Source organism: Aspergillus luchuensis, chromosome 7 (genome assembly GCF_016861625.1).
Source record: "Aspergillus luchuensis IFO 4308 DNA, chromosome 7, nearly complete sequence".
Classification (NCBI taxonomy): Eukaryota; Fungi; Ascomycota; class Eurotiomycetes; order Eurotiales; family Aspergillaceae; genus Aspergillus; species Aspergillus luchuensis.
In genome coordinates, this window is record NC_054855.1 from 1,259,875 (window position 1) to 1,277,591 (window position 17,717).

The following is a 17,717-nucleotide window of genomic DNA, read 5'->3' on the forward strand; positions in this document are numbered from 1 at the left end:
TTGTATGTGGATGGGATGATGATAGATAACGGTTTGATGATGTAGGGTTCGGCTCGGCCGTAGTAGTTAGTGGGTCAAATTGGCTGTTACTAACTAAGTTGGTCTGTCTACCAGTGAAAGAATGATTAAGACAGATGTTGTGGAATTACTAATGGATCTACGTGCCCTACAGGGTATTGTTGTTTTCTTTGGAATAGAACAATGGTATTAACTGGAAGCATAAGGCATGGGTGACATATATGTGAAATGGTATTCTGCCCGGGTATAGTATTATGGATTATATAGCGAGGGATATCAGTGGGTAGTGCGTTGTAAAGAGAAAAGTGAAAGTAGGTAAGAGAACGATAAAGAGGGGAGTCGTAAGAAAAGAGTAGGAAAAGGCAAAGAGGGAATAGGAAGAAGAACAAGAAGAAAAACGTTGCAAAGAGAGTGTGTAAGCAAGAGGGGAAAAGAAAGAGAAGGGAAACACAGAATAAGTGAGGGTAAGTGTGAATGAGTGTGTGGTGAGGGAAAGGAGGAGATCATTTCTTGTTCAAATAGTTTTTGATCTCCTGGTTGCCTCTTTCCCTCACATCCATGAGCCAATCTCTCACTCCCCGACTACTATCTCCCACCCGGATCACACCGTCCTTCACACCCTTCCATCCTCTGATGGGTTGTTCTATGAAACTGTGATTGCCCCAGCACACCTTAGACCAGAGCCCCTTGTCCGGCGAGTTCCGCAACCCAGCCCGGCTCTTGTTGCAGTCATTGCAGTAGTCGGTTGACGGGCAGTCAAGACACATGTACCACTGAGGTTCCTCCAAGTTCCATTTGCTTAACTTCGGTTTATTGCAGGGCCCCATGCACTGCAGCGTGCAGCCATTACTTTCATCGACGTCGATAGTCTCGTCCGGAATGGGGATACTGTCGGGGGTCGTCACTGCCGTTGTTGGGGACTCGTTTGTACCATCAACGGAACAATGACACGTGCACGCGCTCTTGACGGACTGTGGGCTTAACGGCTCCCCAGGATGGGCTGCTGGCGTAGCGGCGGTGCTGCTTGGGACCACCTTCAACTCCATCCATCCATCGACAGCAGGCTTTGGCGCATCGCGATCGTAAAGAAATGCCGACAAGGTATGTTGGAATTCATCGTCACTGACTTGGACCGCGTCGGCATTGGCACGATCAAAGATAAGAGACGCTGCAATTCCGGCATCCTTTCGGAGATTAAGCCAATTCAGCACCTTTGCCAGTGTTCGGAAAGCAGACATGTCGTTATCATCAACCCAATCATCCAGATCGGCAATGCAGAGCTTAAATGCTTGGTCGGCTAATTCGTAAGCCCGACGTTTATGGTTGATGAGTGAAAACATTTTGGCGAGCGTTATGAGAGCATTAGCCTTGGCAGATGATTCTATCACATCTGCTATCCGGACATTGTTGATCAGATCGGATGCTGCAAAACACAGAGCCGTCCTCAACGAATGGACCTTGGTCTTGCTGAATCGATAATAGTAAATGTCGAAGCGCTCTGTGGTAATAATGCTGAGCAGTCTAGAGTCGACTTGAAGGGTCTCGTCTGTTATCATAGCGTCCAGTATCCTGTTGAAGATATCCTCGGCCATCCTGATTGCATGGCAATCTTGTCGGTAGATGACCGCAAGTTCCGATAGCATGACGCATGTCTCATGGAACAGCCCTTGATGAGCCCAATAGTTGATGGCACTGTCGTAAATTCGTATAACGACTTCAACGTTGCCAGTTGCCACGGCTGCCCTGCGGAGCCAGTCATCCTTGTTCGTTTGGCGAGAGCGGCTCATCAGCCAAGTGGGAATGAAGTTGGGTGCCTGGGTAACCATCTGCTTTTCAACCGTATTGATGATCTCCATATGATCTTCCTTCTCCGCATAAATCTGCACAAGAATAGTCAAGAAATAATTCAGCCCCCAGCAGGTCTTGAAGTCGCCGCTTAGCGCGTCTGTGCATCTCTTGTAGGCTAGCTGCTTATCACCGAGGGCCATGCAGGCTTGGACAGAAAGCATATAGACCCTCTTGCACCGGTTAAGATTGAAATTAGGTCGCAATGCGGCATCTGTACTTTTCCAGCACTTGAGGGCTTCATCAGTGTACTCCTTGACTTTGTTCCACTCTTCCACAGCGATGACTCCGGCTTTGGGCACAGAATGTTCTGCAAGTCCAAGCAATGAATATAGCTTCTCTGCACACATTGAATCGTCCAAGTACCGGTTATGCCTATACAAGGAAAGAGCATACTCTCGGTCATTCTGGTTGTTCGACTCATACAAGAGAAGGGCGGCTGTGAGTCGCGCTTGCGCAAACCGTGTGCGCGAGTCTCTGCACCACGCAAACAGATCTTGAGCGATCCTCGTATTGATCTGATCGTCATCTCGGGACCAGTGCTTGTATTGTCCAGTCTAAATATGTTAGCTCACCAGGATTGATTGTTATCGGTACCCAGATACGTACATTGAATAACGCGCGATAGGCAAGCCTGTATGGCCCCTTAGCGCCCTCAGGAGTAGACTTTGAAACCCAGCTGCGAATATGGCCTTTAGCTAGATCTTCCAGCATTTCTTCAGGACGCTTCTTCAAGGCTTGGGCCCAGGTCCATATCTGAGTCGGAAGAGATAAGTTTTCCCTCTCGTCTCTTTCTGTCAGCTTTTCTATCCAAGCCCGCACAAGTTCATTGGTGCTCCTGGCCTTGTCGGTATCATAGATATCGAAGTGGATTTGCTTGTCAGATGAGTTCCATAGTATATCCTCGAACACAGAAGAAACGCCAGTTTCGTTTGTTAGAACCCTGCCCAAAGCTTCTCCGACCATCTTCAGCTCCCTACCCCCGATCTCCTGTGGTTTTGCGGGCCTCGTGTCCCTGTAATGTGACATCTTATCTTTGAAGCCCTTCTTAGTATCCTTGGTACTGGGACGCTGCCATTGGGGAACCATTTCTCTGTCAATGTCTTTTAGATGCTGAATGAGGTGACAGGCCGCATATTGACAGAGAGGGGTAGGTTTATCCGCTTTGTGATCGCAAAGAACGTCGCAAAGAGTGACAAATATGTTAACCTTCTCAGTATTTACGTTCAGACCTGGCTGGAATTGACCCCTTTTGACGCATTCTTTGACCTTGGCGTTACGGAACTCGATGTATTGATAATCGCCGATAGACGGGGCTTTGCGGGATTTCTGATTAGAGTTCTCAGTCTCGTGCTCGGGTCGGGAACACCAATATAGCTCGCGGTCCAATTTCGAGGGGCCCAAGTCCGGAGGAAGCATCTGCCGCTTGAAAAGGAGACTATGAAAAGGTCAGTTTGAACGTGTGTCGCGCTTTCTGGGTTCAGCAGTCCTTACTTTTTACACTGAGACAAGATGGTCTCCAGCCCCAGACCCCTTACCCGCGCATCATCGTCAAGGGCAAGTATCTGATTTAGGTTGGTCACCGTGAGAGTCTGCTTCGCAAATGCGCACCAAAATAGCACTTTTTTGACAGCTTTCTCAAGTGGCTCGTTGTCTTTTGCCAGAGCTCTCCTCACTAAAGCGTCTTCTCCATCACCTATCATCTCTTTGAACCTGCCAAAGCTCTTCGGACCTTTAACTTCATACTGTTCCATAATTTCAATGGTCTGGTCCAATACAGACAGGTTTCCTAGTAGCCATCTACCGCGTTAAAAGAAAAAGAACTTCCACATAGGAGGGACCAGTCAGCTCACCTTCTGATAATTGCTTTATGAAATCCGAGACCTCCTTGATGAGGTCCTGATGAAAACGTAAAAGGTGCGAGAGCTTGTTAAAGGAACTCATGCGTTGGAGAATGATCTTGTCTTGAAGAGAATCGGTATTCCATATGCTGATTTCAGGAATGGATGCTTTTTCCGCCAAGTCGGATGGAAAGAGTTCTCCCTGATCGTGAGACCCTGTCAGGAGAACCCAAATACGATGGTTCCTTTCCCCGAGTGTCTCATATAAGAGACCCAAGAGTGATTCTCGCTCTTTGGGCTGCATCTCCGAAACACCGTCCAGGAGGATGTACAACTGTTCGGACGAATGTGACCGCTTCTCAAACCGCTTCAGCACGAGCTCATCCCACACCATTTTCGCATCGCGCGAATCCAACACAGGTTTGTTGGCTATCGCGTCACACCACTTTGGATCCTGGGCTGCAATCTGGAATAGAATAGAGGCCACAACGCTGGCGAAGCTCTGATTATACTGCATGCCCGGCTCGAACAGAAAGTAAGTGACTATTAGTTGCTGTCGCACCGTTTCTTTCTGAACCAGAGTTTGATCTCTTCCGGCTATTGACGGTATCAGCTGATAGCAATGGGCTGTCAGGAAGGTCTTTCCCACGCCATCACCGCCTTTAAAGTATAATAAAGGACAGGTGCCGTGCGGGTACAGCCACTTCCTAAAATAGTCATGCTTTTCAACCCACAGCAAACCACCATCAATCAGTTGTGGCATGAATGAGTCCATGCGAGTGGCCATTTGAGACATCACAGTGAGGTTGAGATTGAGCTTGCTTTGGAGGGTTTTGGTCAGCTTATCAAACACGTTACCCTTCTCAGACATGCTGTGCATATCGAACGAGAAGGCAGTCTGCTGCATCTTGGTATTGGTATTCTTGATCAGCCAATTAACGCCATCCTTGATCTCTTTGGTATCATTGTATCCTTCGATTTTTATTGACTTGTGGAAGTTCTTGATCGCTTGTTCAACCTTTTCGCATTTACCGGTGGTCAAGTCGGTTTGGTACTTGAAGAGCTTTTTTGTGAAAAGCGCTGTGGTTGGAGACCCCCGTTAGTTGCAACTCTTAAGGCGAAGGATGTGCACCTTTCTGTGACTTGTATAGACTTACTGATACGGTTTTGGCTTCGCAGATCGTGCCCTACATAGGAGCAAAACTGCAACAAGGCGATGAAAACACCCACTAGGCTTTGCTTGGCAGTTGGCGTGACGACGGGATATTTGTCGAAAGTATCGATTTCTTGCATTGCAGCAGTGATTGTCTGAAACGTTGCCTGAACAGTGTTCAGGTCTGCGCTCACATCCTGGGCAGCCTGCTTGATATGAGCTATCTGATCGAAATTGGGCTGGTGAGATGGGGCAGAGATTCCCGCGCATGGCTTACCTTGAGCAAATACGATATGCCCCCAGCGAGCAGCTTGGCTGGTTCGGCATACTAAGTTGGTTAGATAATTGAGCAAAATCCTCTGGAATAGCCATATACATACAGTCCCACTTGCGTGGCCTTCGACATAAGTGCACGCTTTCTGTGCCCAGGACATACACTGTTGCACTGGCTCGCGTAATTTGTTGCCAAACTCGTGAGCTTGTGGGTGTCTCCAATCGCGGAAAAGGGCCTCTGTTTGAGCCAGAGGGTCGCTTGCTGAGTGGAAGTCGGCTAGCTGCGCTTCTTCGGCTGGGTCGAATTTCAAATCTCCCTTTGCCTTTGCAAAAGCCTTATCCCACAGCTGCGTCATCGATTCCTCGCCATACCCCAATCTTTCATCGTCCCCATCTTTGCGATTCAGGAGCGTTTTGACGTCCTTCATTGTGGGCGTATCCGACCGTGGAAGTCAGAGACCTGCGAAAAGCAATCCCACAGTCGTCGCGATGGGGCGAACTGAAATACATAAGACAGGGGGAGGCAGGTGCGGCTGAGCTGAACTTCGTCAGCCATCCCTATTCTTCTCGCTCCATCATTGCTCGATCTGAATCGACCTGCATACTTAGAGGCACACTAGACGAACCATGGAGCACGGCAGGGGCCCTCATTGGGCCGATCGATCGAAGCTCAGTGGCAGAGATCCCGAGCAGGTGGGGACACGGGAGATTAATCGCTACCCAGCTGACAGCGTGGTTCTTCAGCTCAGAAGCTTACTGATTCTATGCGCTCGCGACGCGTGCACGGATTGACTTCTAGCGGAGCAAGTTCATCGAATGTGACGGCTAAAACCAAATATACTTATGATGTCCTCCATTTCAGCACGTACATCATGGAGTGATCCATGGATTGGCATGAGGGATGGGTGGCTAGCGCGCATCTCCGGTGAGTTGACGATCAGCAGAGAGACCCACTGTCAAAAGTTTAGCACTCCTCCTGGTTGGATCGCGATGCGGAGGCCCCGTCGCATGCTCCATGCTCCCAACATGGACCCGGAGCATTGGAACTGCAGCTGCAGGTCGACCATGGACTATCTGACGAATCAGAAGTGTTCTTTGGTGGTCGTCAGTAATGAAGATGTGATTGCAAGAAAGTGATGGCACTGACACAGTGACGGAATTCATTACCCCAAGGGGGAATGATATGCTTCGCCCTGGCATGGGCCCCTTCATCTCCACCGATGACGGAAATGCTGGAATCATTGTGTAAACGAATTACAGAATAGGGAGGAGGGAGAGAGAGGTATAGAAAGGGCAGCGAAGTATGAACACAGACTTGTGTCTGTCATAGGTTCATGCAAGTCATGATAAAATGACATGGCTGCTTGTTATCGTAAGGAGAGGTGGGTACACAACGAGTAAGTACATAGTTTGGTGCCAAACTTCCGATAGTCGGAAGTAACTACGTACCTCAACATCACGTGTATGATTCTCGCCCATGCATCACGTGATAATGTATCAGGTGATAGCAGCCATTCGAGGCTATTCCTCTTTGAGTTACCGTTTCTCCGATCCATCGAAACTCTTGATGGAATCAATTATTCATGGAATGAGTCTCCCGATGGACCTCGCTCTTCCTTCCCGCGGATCAATGTCCGACTTCTTCATTCGACATGGCTCCTACCAGACCTGGCAAGTCGGGCAATTAGCCAGACGTCTGCTAATGCAGCTTCGGCCTTCCCCGCTCGAAAATGACTTCCAACCTACACTGAGCCCAAAACCACTGACATCAACATATCACAAACACGATAGAGCGTAAAAGCAAGCATCAAAATGAGAGATTGCTTGCAGTTTACCTATTGCAAAGACGCTGAAAGCCACACGCTATGTTGACAATGCCATTGGCACCGATTGAGAACGAAATTACCAACGTGCGCTGCTATGCGACTTTCCGCCTAAGGTACTGTTGGTGGGGCCTGACCGGATATCTCGGTGCTCCAAAGCTCACGTCGTCTGACCGACCATATTTATGAACAAAGAGCAAACAACGTCTTTGGGCTGCCATAACTGGATACTTGTATACAGGGTCTTCTCAATAAGGGGCTTCTCAATAAGGGGCTTCTCTTCTAGTCGCATCATATGGTTCAACACTTTCATGGCCGCCGCCGCCGCCGCTCGCCGAGTAGTTGCTACAGGGACTTCTCAGGGTCCGTGAACCCTGACAGTCCCTGAACCCTGAAGCCAAGCGCCAAGCGCCAAGCCCGTCCAGTGCCGACCTCAGCGCGAATACTTGCTGCGCGATTTGTTCGTTGTCAGCGAGCAGTGGATAAACGACCTACTACGTACCCACTCGTTACTTCTTGTCATTGGATGGTCACTCTGTATACTATATGAATTTTGCTATCCGGCTATGCCGGCACAGCAGACGCCTGTCTGGGTAGCAGCATATAAGAGGACCTTCTTCTCTTCAGGAAAGCTAGAGCTGTGGTGTCCCAATCGCTTCTTTCCTGCAATAAACCCCAAACCGCCAGCTGCTCCTCTCCAAGACAACGCCCTCAGCCATGCCTTCCTGGATCGTCAAGCTCGGTGCCCTTGTGGCTTTGGCGCATACCGTCGCCGGATCTCAGATTTCCCTCAGGACGACCACGCCGCCTGCGAATGAGTACGTGACACACTGCACTGTCATCCTCGATGATGAGCTTTTTGGCTGCAAGGGCAGTTCGAAGCCTTTCGGAAAGAAGTGCGGCCACAACAGGGGCATCCAGACCAAGTCTATCTGCGATACATCATCCGTCACCGTGGATTGGTCCACCGCCCAGGTCACCTTCCAGGATAACAATGGCCACTCGGCTAACTGCACGCTGAGTTCGACTGAGGAGGGAGGTCACTGCAACACTGACGACCCTGATGAGTTCCCAATTGAGCACAATGGAGCAGAGAGGCTTGGAGCCGGAGCTGCCCTCTGGGGTCTCGGCACCATGGCTGCCACCCTGTTTATCTAAGCCTGACGGTTGAACTCAACAAATTGGGTAAGTGCTTCCGGGTTGAGGCGTCAGCAATGTCCAACTACTGCTGGTCCTAGACAGTCGACTAACAACCTTCAACCTGATCAGGTTTTTCGTCATTTCCGTGAATACACTATACCCAAGATCACTGGCTCAGCTACCATACCATCGATACCGTGGAAAGCAAGTCTATCATGGATGCCGTTATCATATACCCACGATCTCCCGCATCTACCCTGAAGGGAAAGGAATTACGCAGGACCGAACACACCGAGGCAATACTTTCTAATGAGCTATTCTTTATCTTTCTTCGCCTCTACCATTATGTATATAGATTTGTTTCTCACTCAAGAAGTAACGAGGAAAAATATGCCACCATACCTCAATCTCTGATAGCCACCCGCCTAGTTACCCTCAAAGCGAGTAGAAGAGTCTTCGGCACCGTATACCCGAGGGACCCCTCACCCCCTCCCGGCCCAACACTTCCGGCCAAAACCTTGCTATGGCGCTCGTTAACCGAAAACGAAGTTAGTTCGGCCAAGGTCATGCAACTAAGCGTTGGGGCTGCCGCGCCTTGGCACACAGTCGGGGAGGAAAGCTCGGCGCCCTGTACCGCTTCGGGTAGGGTTTGCATTAGTCCGCCCTCGGCAATGCTTACGACTGGTATAAAAGGCTTATCAATTCTTATTTGAGTCATGTATATTTCGGGTTGGTTTGTATAGAGGTGATTGGGCATGTTGCGTTTCTCTGGGTTGGAAATACATATGCACTCGGATGAATCTTGGTCAAGTGGGAAAGTGCCGAACACGGAAGATGTTTGACTGCACTTAAATATTTGGTTAGTCTAAGTACTAGTGTTCACTTTAGTTTTACAAACCAATAAATTTTTTGATTGGGAGTATGTAGAACCTTTAAAACATGTGTGTGTCTATAAGGTAAGGAGAGTAAACAAAAGCTCTAACTGTGTAATAGTATAAACATGAACTAACTACATTTATCATAACCAAAATAGGTCTATCGTATATATAATGACTGTGAACCCCGCCAAGACCCGCTGCGAGGATACCAAGACCCCTGTCTAGTCCAAAGTAGCATAATTCTCCAATTGAACCCCACCATCTAAGCCCACCCCTTCTCAGCATAGCCATCAGAGCCATCGGCTTAGAAAAGCGACGAAGAGCATCCGGCAAGACCCATAGAAATACCAAAGTTGGAAAAGTGTCCAGCAGTGACACCAACCTGCCCATTACCAGCCGAGCAAGAGGTATCGCGCTCACCACTGCACTTGACCGTGCTGGTCTGGGTTCCGGAGCTGTAGTATTCCTGTAGTAAACCAAGGTTAGGAGGGCGTACAAAGCGGACTCATAGAAGTAGGAAAACTCACAGTGCCATAGTGAACAAAGTCCCAAGGCCACATGACGTACATGTTCTGAAAGATAGCTAGTGAGCATTGAATGTCAGGTCAGATAGAGTTTAGAGCAACTTACAGGAACACCATCATCAGCATTGTTACCCCGGTTCAGGGTGCCGTTCTGAGAAGCACCAAAGTTGGCGAAGTCCTCGTTACCGATGGGGTAGGCGGCAAGGGCATTGCTGATGATTGTCTTTCCGGGGAAGTTCTGCGCAAGCGCGATGTAGGAGATGTAGGTGAGAGAGCCACCGAGAGAGTGTCCGGTCGATTCGATGGTGTAGTCGGGGTACTGCTCGACCAGCGACTTGACCTCCGAAATCACATCATCGTGCACAGAAGACCATGGGGAAAAGATGCCGTGCATCATCTTGGCGCCGGAGGGGAAGTTGACACCAGACAGGCTGGGCTCGACCAGGGTGGTGTCGACGTCGTTGGCAATGTCGGTTGCTGTCGTTGAGGTCAGTTTAGTTCTTAATCAATATGGTTATGGTTTTGATGTACTAACCGCTAGTGGAACCCCTCATGGCGACGGTGATACGCTTCTTCTCAGTGGAGTAACCGATGAAGCCCTTGTAGTTTGTTAGTATAAACAGGCTTGATAGGAGCACGGCACATACCTGGGTATCGGTTGTGAGCTCATTGATTTGCTTGGTGATGGTGACATCGAACGCAGTACCGGTACAACCGGTGTATGCTGCGGAGGACAGCTGCGCAGCTCTGTGTAGTTCCGTCCATTCGGCCGTATCTGCAAGAGTTAGAAAACGACGGTACCAAAACGTCGTAGAAGGCTAACCGGCAGTGGCTCGAGACTGGAGCATTGGCCCAGCCAAAGCCAGAGGAGTCAGGGCGAGACCGCCAAAAAGAGTGGACTTTCCGACACGCATGATGAAAGAAATGAGGGACAAGGAAAAAAAAGACTGAAGTAAGAAACGAATGGTGCTACAATGAGTCTCGAGATTGCAGGTAAAGGAAAACAGAACCGTTCTACCCAACTTCCTTTTATAATGCTACATCCTTATGATCTGTGTGCCGGTAAAAGCTTGATCGGTTGAAACAACACTGATACATCACCATAGGTCGGGTACCCCGGGAGGGAAAATCACCGGAACGGAAATCATCCTTGGATAGGGTTAGATTAGGGATTAGACTTCGAAACCATGTGCAGCAGTCACCCATGCACCGAGGTTTTTTTAAAAAAAAAAAAGGCAGCTTGCTTGCGGTTGAGAACCATCAGTGGCTCACCAGAATTCGGGATGTGATTAGGGCTTGCTCCGTTGTTTCATGATCGGCTATAGTGGGGATCCGTTCGGGCGACCCAATTTTGAGCCCCGGGCGTTCAGTGGTCGGACCGCACCCTTTGTCCTAATAGTGTAGCTCCTTAGCGGCCGGTAAATGGATTGCCAGGAGTATACTTAGAACCGTTCGACATGTCTCGTCTTCAGTACCTCTGGAAAAACCTCGGAAAGGTGTTTGAGACCTCAACGCGGGTTCCGCCCCACTCAATCATTTTCGATAGATGTTCGCCCGCCATCACACTGAACTTTGACTGTCGCAGATCATTGAATCGGATGCCAATTCCGCCATTGTCGCGGGATAAATAAATGGCCTCACACTTGTCCTTGATGTACCGTGTCTGGATGCCGAGACTGAACGGTGGCATGGATCAAGCGAACTCGAGCATGCCGTTAAATGATACTAAAACACACTCGGCCCAAGTCATCTTCAACATTTAACCCATTTATCCGGTTTTTGTGGCAGATTGTGGTCGCGAGGCAAGTGCCCTGTCCCACAGCTTCAAGGTAATGGAAAAGAAAATATCCGCTTGTTTTCATTTTCCGGCGTATCCCAGTCCGATTATTAGCCACGAGGCACTGTCCATGATCGTGAACACGCATGGGACGGGACTGTCAGTCTGCTGATCATTACAACTGTGGACCGAATTCGAGAAGATCTGTCTCCACAAAGTATGACCACGGGATGATCGTAGGAATTGGAAGGTGTGAACCGTCACAATGGCCATTCTCATGGCCCACATGGTCCTGCCCAATTCTCAGTTGTTGTTGCCGGTTTTCCTGAGGCGACAAATTGCAGGAACTTGATCGTAATCGTCGTTTCACAGCGATATGGGCCTAGTCAGCTTGGTTAGAATGTGTAATGCGGAAATATGGATAGCCTCCTGTTATGTCCTGGATTCCCCCAGATAGAAATTATAGGGAGACCAAGCCGAGGTCCGCTTATATGCCGTGCAACGTAAGCACAATACTGCCTAGAACTCCATGGACTTCTTTCTGGTCAAGCGGCTCTTTGATCATTGATAGCAGGATTGTGATTGCCTGAAATAAACCTTCGATCATTGTTCTGGTTTCGCTTGGCACTCTGATCGTTAAATGTCTATTTTTTGCAGTTTCTATGGAATAGATTGTGAATCGATCGTATTTACCTACTGGATCAATTTACATTCAATTCCCTCAGATCAAACCAGGTGAAAGCCGCCTTTCTTCTCATATGTACTAACCAGCAATCGGATCGTTCATGCCCGCGAAACTCCCGGTAACATATTTGCTGATATGACCAAAATAGAGGATATGAAAGCTTACGTGTAGCAGAGCATGCGCTAGCCGGAAAATGACCAATCACTCTTATTTTGATTTCTAGCACGTCACTGCCAATATACCGATATACACCTGGAAGGTTAGTATGCTGCCCTCCTGTAAAGTAAGCCTTTGCTTAGAGCTATTGTGAACTCCCTCCATCTTCACCACGTACTTCATGCATCAGATCCAGCTGACCTCTGCCTAATCTTTATTCCGAATTGCACAGGCTTGACAAACCACATGTTCTTTGACCTCATGTCTGTACCATCTTTCTGCTGTATATCGATGTCATAGTCCCGAACGAGCTGGGGGATGAGCTTGTTGATCTCATACAGCGAGATGTTTTTGCCGATACAAGTCCTTGATCCGACTCCGAAAGGAACCAGACACTGTTCCATTACTCGGAGCTTTTCAGAGTCATCAGTCAACCATCTCTCAGGGACGAAGTCATCAACATCGGAGCCCCAGATACTCTCATCCCGGTGAATGACCCAGCTATTTACACCGACATTCGTCTATGACTCCATTAGCACATGTGGTGTACGAATCCAGGAAAGGCACAACTTACACCCTCCGGGAAGAATCGTCCACAAATAACAGCACCACCCTTCGGCACGATACGGAAAAGGGGAAATCCAACACCCGGATGCAGACGCATCGACTCCTTGATAACAGCCTGCAGATACGGCAATTTCTGAGTATCCTGGAAAGAAGGCTCACTTCCTAGACCAGCATCTTGAATTTCTTGTCGCAGCTTCTGCAGCTTCTCGGGGAACCGAAACGAGTAGAATATCACTGAGCTAAGACCAATTCCCGTGGTGTCACTCCCAGCACCAATATTGGATGCTGCGCTTGTCTGAATATCCCTATCTGTCAGGCCTTTGACGTCCTCTTGCTGAGCATGAAGAAACCTTTGGACCATAGGCTTTAGCCCCTCAGGAGATGGATCTTTGAGAAACTCCTGTGACAACTCCAAGGACTTCTGCGCGCTGAAACGAGTCACGTACAAGGCATCTGACTTCGTGAAAAAGCTGCCGAGGAATAGAGCCAATGGCCGCAGCCAAAGGAGAAGGCCCACTATACTGCTAAATGTGAAGGTGTTATCCAAGCTGGAGATCAAGTTGTTGATGTCTTTGCCCTTATCCAGGAAACCGAATCGCTCGCCGTACTGTTTAATTTAGCATGGCTCTATCGGGGTAAATGAGGGAAAGGTTGGGCTGGACGAGCATACCGTAATCTCGCTAATGGTATCAAAAGCAAAGCACTGAAGCCAGTGTCCCAGGTCCAAAGTCAACCCGTCCTTTGCAGTGGAGTCGAGCTTCGCACGCAACCGCCGGATACAGTTATCCACATAGGGCTCGTACGATACTACAGAAGACATGGCGTACATGGCTGCGACCTTGCGACGGGCGCTGGAGTGATCGGCCGTGTTTCGGACGGAAAAGAGGTTATGGCCCTCCGGGTCGGGTGAAAAGTTCCAAGCTTCGTACCAGTCCGACTTGATAAACTTGGAGCCATGGGAATATATGGTCTTGAGAGCATCGAGACCAGTGAGACTGTACCAGCCGGGTGCGATTCGCACAATCTTGCCTGTGAAGGTGTTCAGCATCCAGTCTTGTTCATTCTCAAATCTTTACACATACCATGATCCCGATGCAGTCTAATATTGGTATATTGGAAATCACCTCTCGTCATTTGTCTGAGATACCAGAGCAGAGTGAAGCGGGCCAGAAAAGGGCCGGGAATGTCACGGTCAGGGGACAAAATCCGTCTGACGAAGACCCACAGGACTAGGCCTAGAGCCAGAGCAGAAAGCGCGGGGGTGGAGGACATGAGCATTTTGAGATCCCGAAATGAACCAAAGCTCTGCTGTTGTGAGCAGATTCTTGATAAGTCTGCGTTTATTTAGAGCACCAGCCCACACTCTTATACTCCTGCCACGCATATATCCACCTAGTCCTCGGAGAATTCGGTCTCGGAGATGTTGACCATGCATGCATATTGCGTTGAATGTTATAATCTAAGCGATTTTTGTCTCCACTTGCACTTGATCTGCAGGGATATTTGCTTGACTAAGCGGATCTCGGCTCGATGAGCGGAAGTTGCAGTTGAACAGGATCTTGTTATACATTGAACATCGAACAACGAATATGCTTTTGAGCAGCTTGCTTGAAAAACATGATGGACTCAGCAGTTGGCTTAAACATTACCTCCTTCTTCATAAAGAATTTCATATCACATATGCTACCCTCTGAATCGTCTGTAGTCATACCGGTCCTCAGAAGTGCGGACTGCTGACGCGGGGGCTTTCCGATCAGGGTTCAATGCATCCCGTCAACAACCCGCCAGGTGGCTCTGATGTCCGCCAATGAGACGAAGATGGAATAATACCCCACGGCCCGGGGTACCCTTTCATGACTGCACGATAAGACGGCTCCAGCCCACATTATCCAAACCTGTAACCAATTGATCAATTGACGACTGCTGTGTACGACTTTTGTCGGTGAATCTCACCATCTCTGGTGATCACGCCAATCACAGCACGGGTCTTGACATCGTCTTGTCTGCCAAAAGTACTTTTCCGTTCGAGGTGAACCCTCCTATAGTACTTCTCCAGTAAGCACCTTCACATACAATGAGCATAGTAAACTCCACTGCTCATTTTACAAATTCTTCCTGGCAGTCGAGAGATATACCACATCCTCTGGATCAGGCGTTTGCCAAGTACAGGTACCAGTGTCGATCTGATACCTATAGACCTATAGCGCATGCCCGCATGCTAATGGATCATGGATATATAGCCCCGCCAAGCCAAGAAGAGACACCAGCGCTGGCCGACCCGGAGACGATTGTAGATGAGAAGGAGGGACATCGCGATATATGTTCGATGACAAAAGGGACCAATTCTGAATGGCGCTAATGAAATAACGGCTTCTAAGCAGTGCAATTCCTCTGTACACACAGCGATATCTACGTCATTACCCGTCAGAAGTGACGGAACCGTGCAATGTTCGTACAGATAGAATAACATAGAAAACTTTTCCGAGAATCAATACCAAAGATGCCATAGTGGGCTATTGATCTTCTATGTTTATGCTTGACTAAGTGGGTGGTTGTGCCAGTACTCAAATATATAATACGCGTCCTGGTAAAGTAGGATGGCTGTTCGCCAAAGGTTCCTGGAAAATCAAAAAGGTCAAAGAAAAGAGAAATAAAATAAGATAAAGCATAAATAAAATAAAAAGCAATATACTGCCCTCCTCCTCCAACTTTCTAATAAGATGCCGAAAAAAACAAATTAACCAATTGACCGAGGAATCGCGGTGCGGGTACTTGGTTCATGGTGCATCATGATGTTGTTCAGAAGCGGCGTGCAAGTATTTTGTTGATTTAGGAAACCCCGGCGGAACCATAACGCAAGCCAATGGTCTCAACTGCGATGGCAGAGTTACTCTCACAAGCCTCATAATGATGCCAACGATATCAATTTCTTTGAACATGAAAATGGTACAGAAACCTTGCAGTGCAGATTCCATAGTCGCATGAAGATGAAGTAGATGGGACCCTAAGCAAAGAATTTAACAACTCTCCCTGGCTAACAGTACTTCCGGCATGGACGCATTATTTATTAATAGCCGGAAGACCCTGTATGGTGCTATACTAGTTCCATGCGTCGGAATTATATTACCAATCCTGCAGGATGGCAGCCTTATCACACCATACTCATGCAGGGATAACCTATGTTACACATCGGATGCAGCCACCCGCCCAATCATCACGATGACAATCTTATCCATCTAATCCATCTTACAGGTACAATCGCATTTCATCTAATCAATTGGAATCTCATTATTTACAATAGCCTAACATACACAGAAACCGGAAACACCAACAAAGGAAAACTCCTATCCATCCTGCCTAAAATCCTTGGATACCATAATCCCATGCAACGGCACCTCATCCCCTTCCTCGCCATTGCCCAACCTACCACCACCACCTCCTCCAACCAACCCACTCGCTCCCCTACTCCCCCTAATATTCGTGACCGTCAGGCCGCGATCGTGTTTCGGCCGCAACACCGCATCCAACTTGATCTGCTTCTGTGTGACGCCTACACCTCCCTCGTCGTCAGGTAGATGGTAGAAGGAGTGGCGATTAGCGCGCGCCGCCGTCATGCCCGCCGTGCTGCCCGTGCTGTCAGCGGGCATCTGGCTATCGCCGGATTTGGAGAGTGGAGAGGTGCGACTGCGGAACAGAGCAGGCACGAGGGCGGATTTGAGGCCAAGTTTGCGGGCGGCGAGTTGGAGCGCTGGACGCAGGGTGGGGAGACAGGCGGAGACGATGCCAGCGGACATTTCGATTGCCGTCCAGCCGACGGTTGGGGCGAGGGTGTAGCTTGAGTCGGCGGAAGTGTAGCTGAATAGGACGGTGAAGCGGTAGGCGGAGTCGAAGATTACGCTGTTTTTGAAGGTGTTTGGTTAGTGGGTGGTAATATATCAAGGGAGAGAAGGGGGTTCTTACAAGAAACCCAGGCCAAAGGCGACAGTGAGGGCGATCTTCTCGGACAGTCGGAGCTGGAGCTTCCAGACTTGCGGGAGAGGAAGGAATAGGATGATGAGGTCTGTGGCGATGGTGGAGGTTGCGTTGGCGATCCAGGTGCCGACTTGACTGATGCAGTGGCCGGGGAGACTGGGGTACCAGAGTTTCTGGACGGGGACGCAGATGAAGATGAATAGGAAAGTGATGCAGATGACCCAGAGAACGACAAAAGTGCCGATGGCGTAGGCCCATTTCTTGAAGTAAGGGAAGCGGAAAATGCGGTAGTACATGAGGAGAATGCTGAGCTTGGTCCAGACCAGGTTGAAGACGTAGAGGATTTCAGCGACCACGAGGTATTTGGCAATCAGGATGATTTGAGAGGCAGGGAGTTTGTCGGCGTGGATTCCCATGCCCTCGTGAATCATGGCAAAGATGAAGCCAACGACAATGAAGTTCCATAACTGAGTTTGGATTATTAGCTGCATGTATGAGTGTAGTAGTATTGAAGAGAGAAACCCTACCATAGAGAAAATAATCATCCAGTCATCCCACCATAGTTTCTGCTTGCGTTCTAAACGGGAGATCACCCGCAGAACAACACAAATAAAAGCCAACACCGTCACAGAGACCGTGGTGGCCGTGGCCCATGGCTGGAGATCTTGCTTCTCACCCATCGCCCCGGACGGAGACACACATACACTCGCAGTTCAAGCACCAGCACCAGCAGCACCAGCACAGGGACAGGAACAGGAACGGGTGGTCCCACGCCCGTCAGGGCGAGAGCGGATCATTTAATATAGCAAAGGCATTAAGGCGGGAGAAATGGATCATGCAGAATGAGTAAAATCTTCAGCAGCAGGCCAGGATCCGGCAGAGGGTCCCCACTCGGGCCAGGCGCCAGACCACACAAACTTCAGTGCGGATCCAACACTTACCCATTCAGCAGATGGCAGCCGTGACCAACGAATCATCCACAAGTGATCCCCAGGTCTGACCTGTCAAATACTCAATTTTTGATGTTTTGAACGCGCGGGAACTGGTCCGACTGTGCCGGTCTGT

At 49.1% G+C, this 17,717-nt stretch overlaps 6 protein-coding genes across 6 annotated transcripts; 2 read left to right on the forward strand and 4 right to left on the reverse strand.

Moving 5' to 3' along the window:
* Positions 1–521: 521 nt before the first annotated feature.
* Positions 522–5,558, reverse strand: AKAW2_70472A (uncharacterized protein; the record flags this gene model as incomplete). Its single annotated transcript, XM_041683058.1, has 7 exons — positions 522–2,420; positions 2,473–3,301; positions 3,358–3,652; positions 3,717–4,784; positions 4,862–5,063; positions 5,135–5,185; positions 5,238–5,558. The coding sequence occupies 7 exons, from the start codon at positions 5,556–5,558 to the stop codon at positions 522–524; spliced, it is 4,665 nt and encodes a 1,554-aa protein (XP_041547356.1).
* A 1,049-nt stretch (positions 5,559–6,607) lies between these two features.
* AKAW2_70473S (uncharacterized protein) lies at positions 6,608–6,928 on the forward strand (the record flags this gene model as incomplete). The annotated part of the gene is made up of 1 exon (XM_041683059.1): positions 6,608–6,928. The coding sequence occupies one exon, from the start codon at positions 6,608–6,610 to the stop codon at positions 6,926–6,928; it is 321 nt and encodes a 106-aa protein (XP_041547357.1).
* Positions 6,929–7,670: 742 nt separating this feature from the next.
* Positions 7,671–8,111, forward strand: AKAW2_70474S (uncharacterized protein; the record flags this gene model as incomplete). Its single annotated transcript, XM_041683060.1, has 1 exon — positions 7,671–8,111. The coding sequence occupies one exon, from the start codon at positions 7,671–7,673 to the stop codon at positions 8,109–8,111; it is 441 nt and encodes a 146-aa protein (XP_041547358.1).
* Positions 8,112–9,275: 1,164 nt separating this feature from the next.
* Positions 9,276–10,409, reverse strand: AKAW2_70475A (putative alkaline lipase; the record flags this gene model as incomplete). Its single annotated transcript, XM_041683061.1, has 6 exons — positions 9,276–9,437; positions 9,499–9,543; positions 9,602–9,972; positions 10,031–10,094; positions 10,143–10,270; positions 10,319–10,409. The coding sequence occupies 6 exons, from the start codon at positions 10,407–10,409 to the stop codon at positions 9,276–9,278; spliced, it is 861 nt and encodes a 286-aa protein (XP_041547359.1).
* A 1,883-nt stretch (positions 10,410–12,292) lies between these two features.
* On the reverse strand, positions 12,293–13,958 carry AKAW2_70476A (cytochrome P450; the record flags this gene model as incomplete). Its single annotated transcript, XM_041683062.1, has 4 exons — positions 12,293–12,634; positions 12,688–13,287; positions 13,351–13,709; positions 13,763–13,958. The coding sequence occupies 4 exons, from the start codon at positions 13,956–13,958 to the stop codon at positions 12,293–12,295; spliced, it is 1,497 nt and encodes a 498-aa protein (XP_041547360.1).
* Positions 13,959–16,024: 2,066 nt separating this feature from the next.
* AKAW2_70477A (uncharacterized protein) lies at positions 16,025–17,332 on the reverse strand (the record flags this gene model as incomplete). Its single annotated transcript, XM_041683063.1, has 3 exons — positions 16,025–16,577; positions 16,641–17,119; positions 17,180–17,332. The coding sequence occupies 3 exons, from the start codon at positions 17,330–17,332 to the stop codon at positions 16,025–16,027; spliced, it is 1,185 nt and encodes a 394-aa protein (XP_041547361.1).
* Positions 17,333–17,717: the final 385 nt, after the last annotated feature.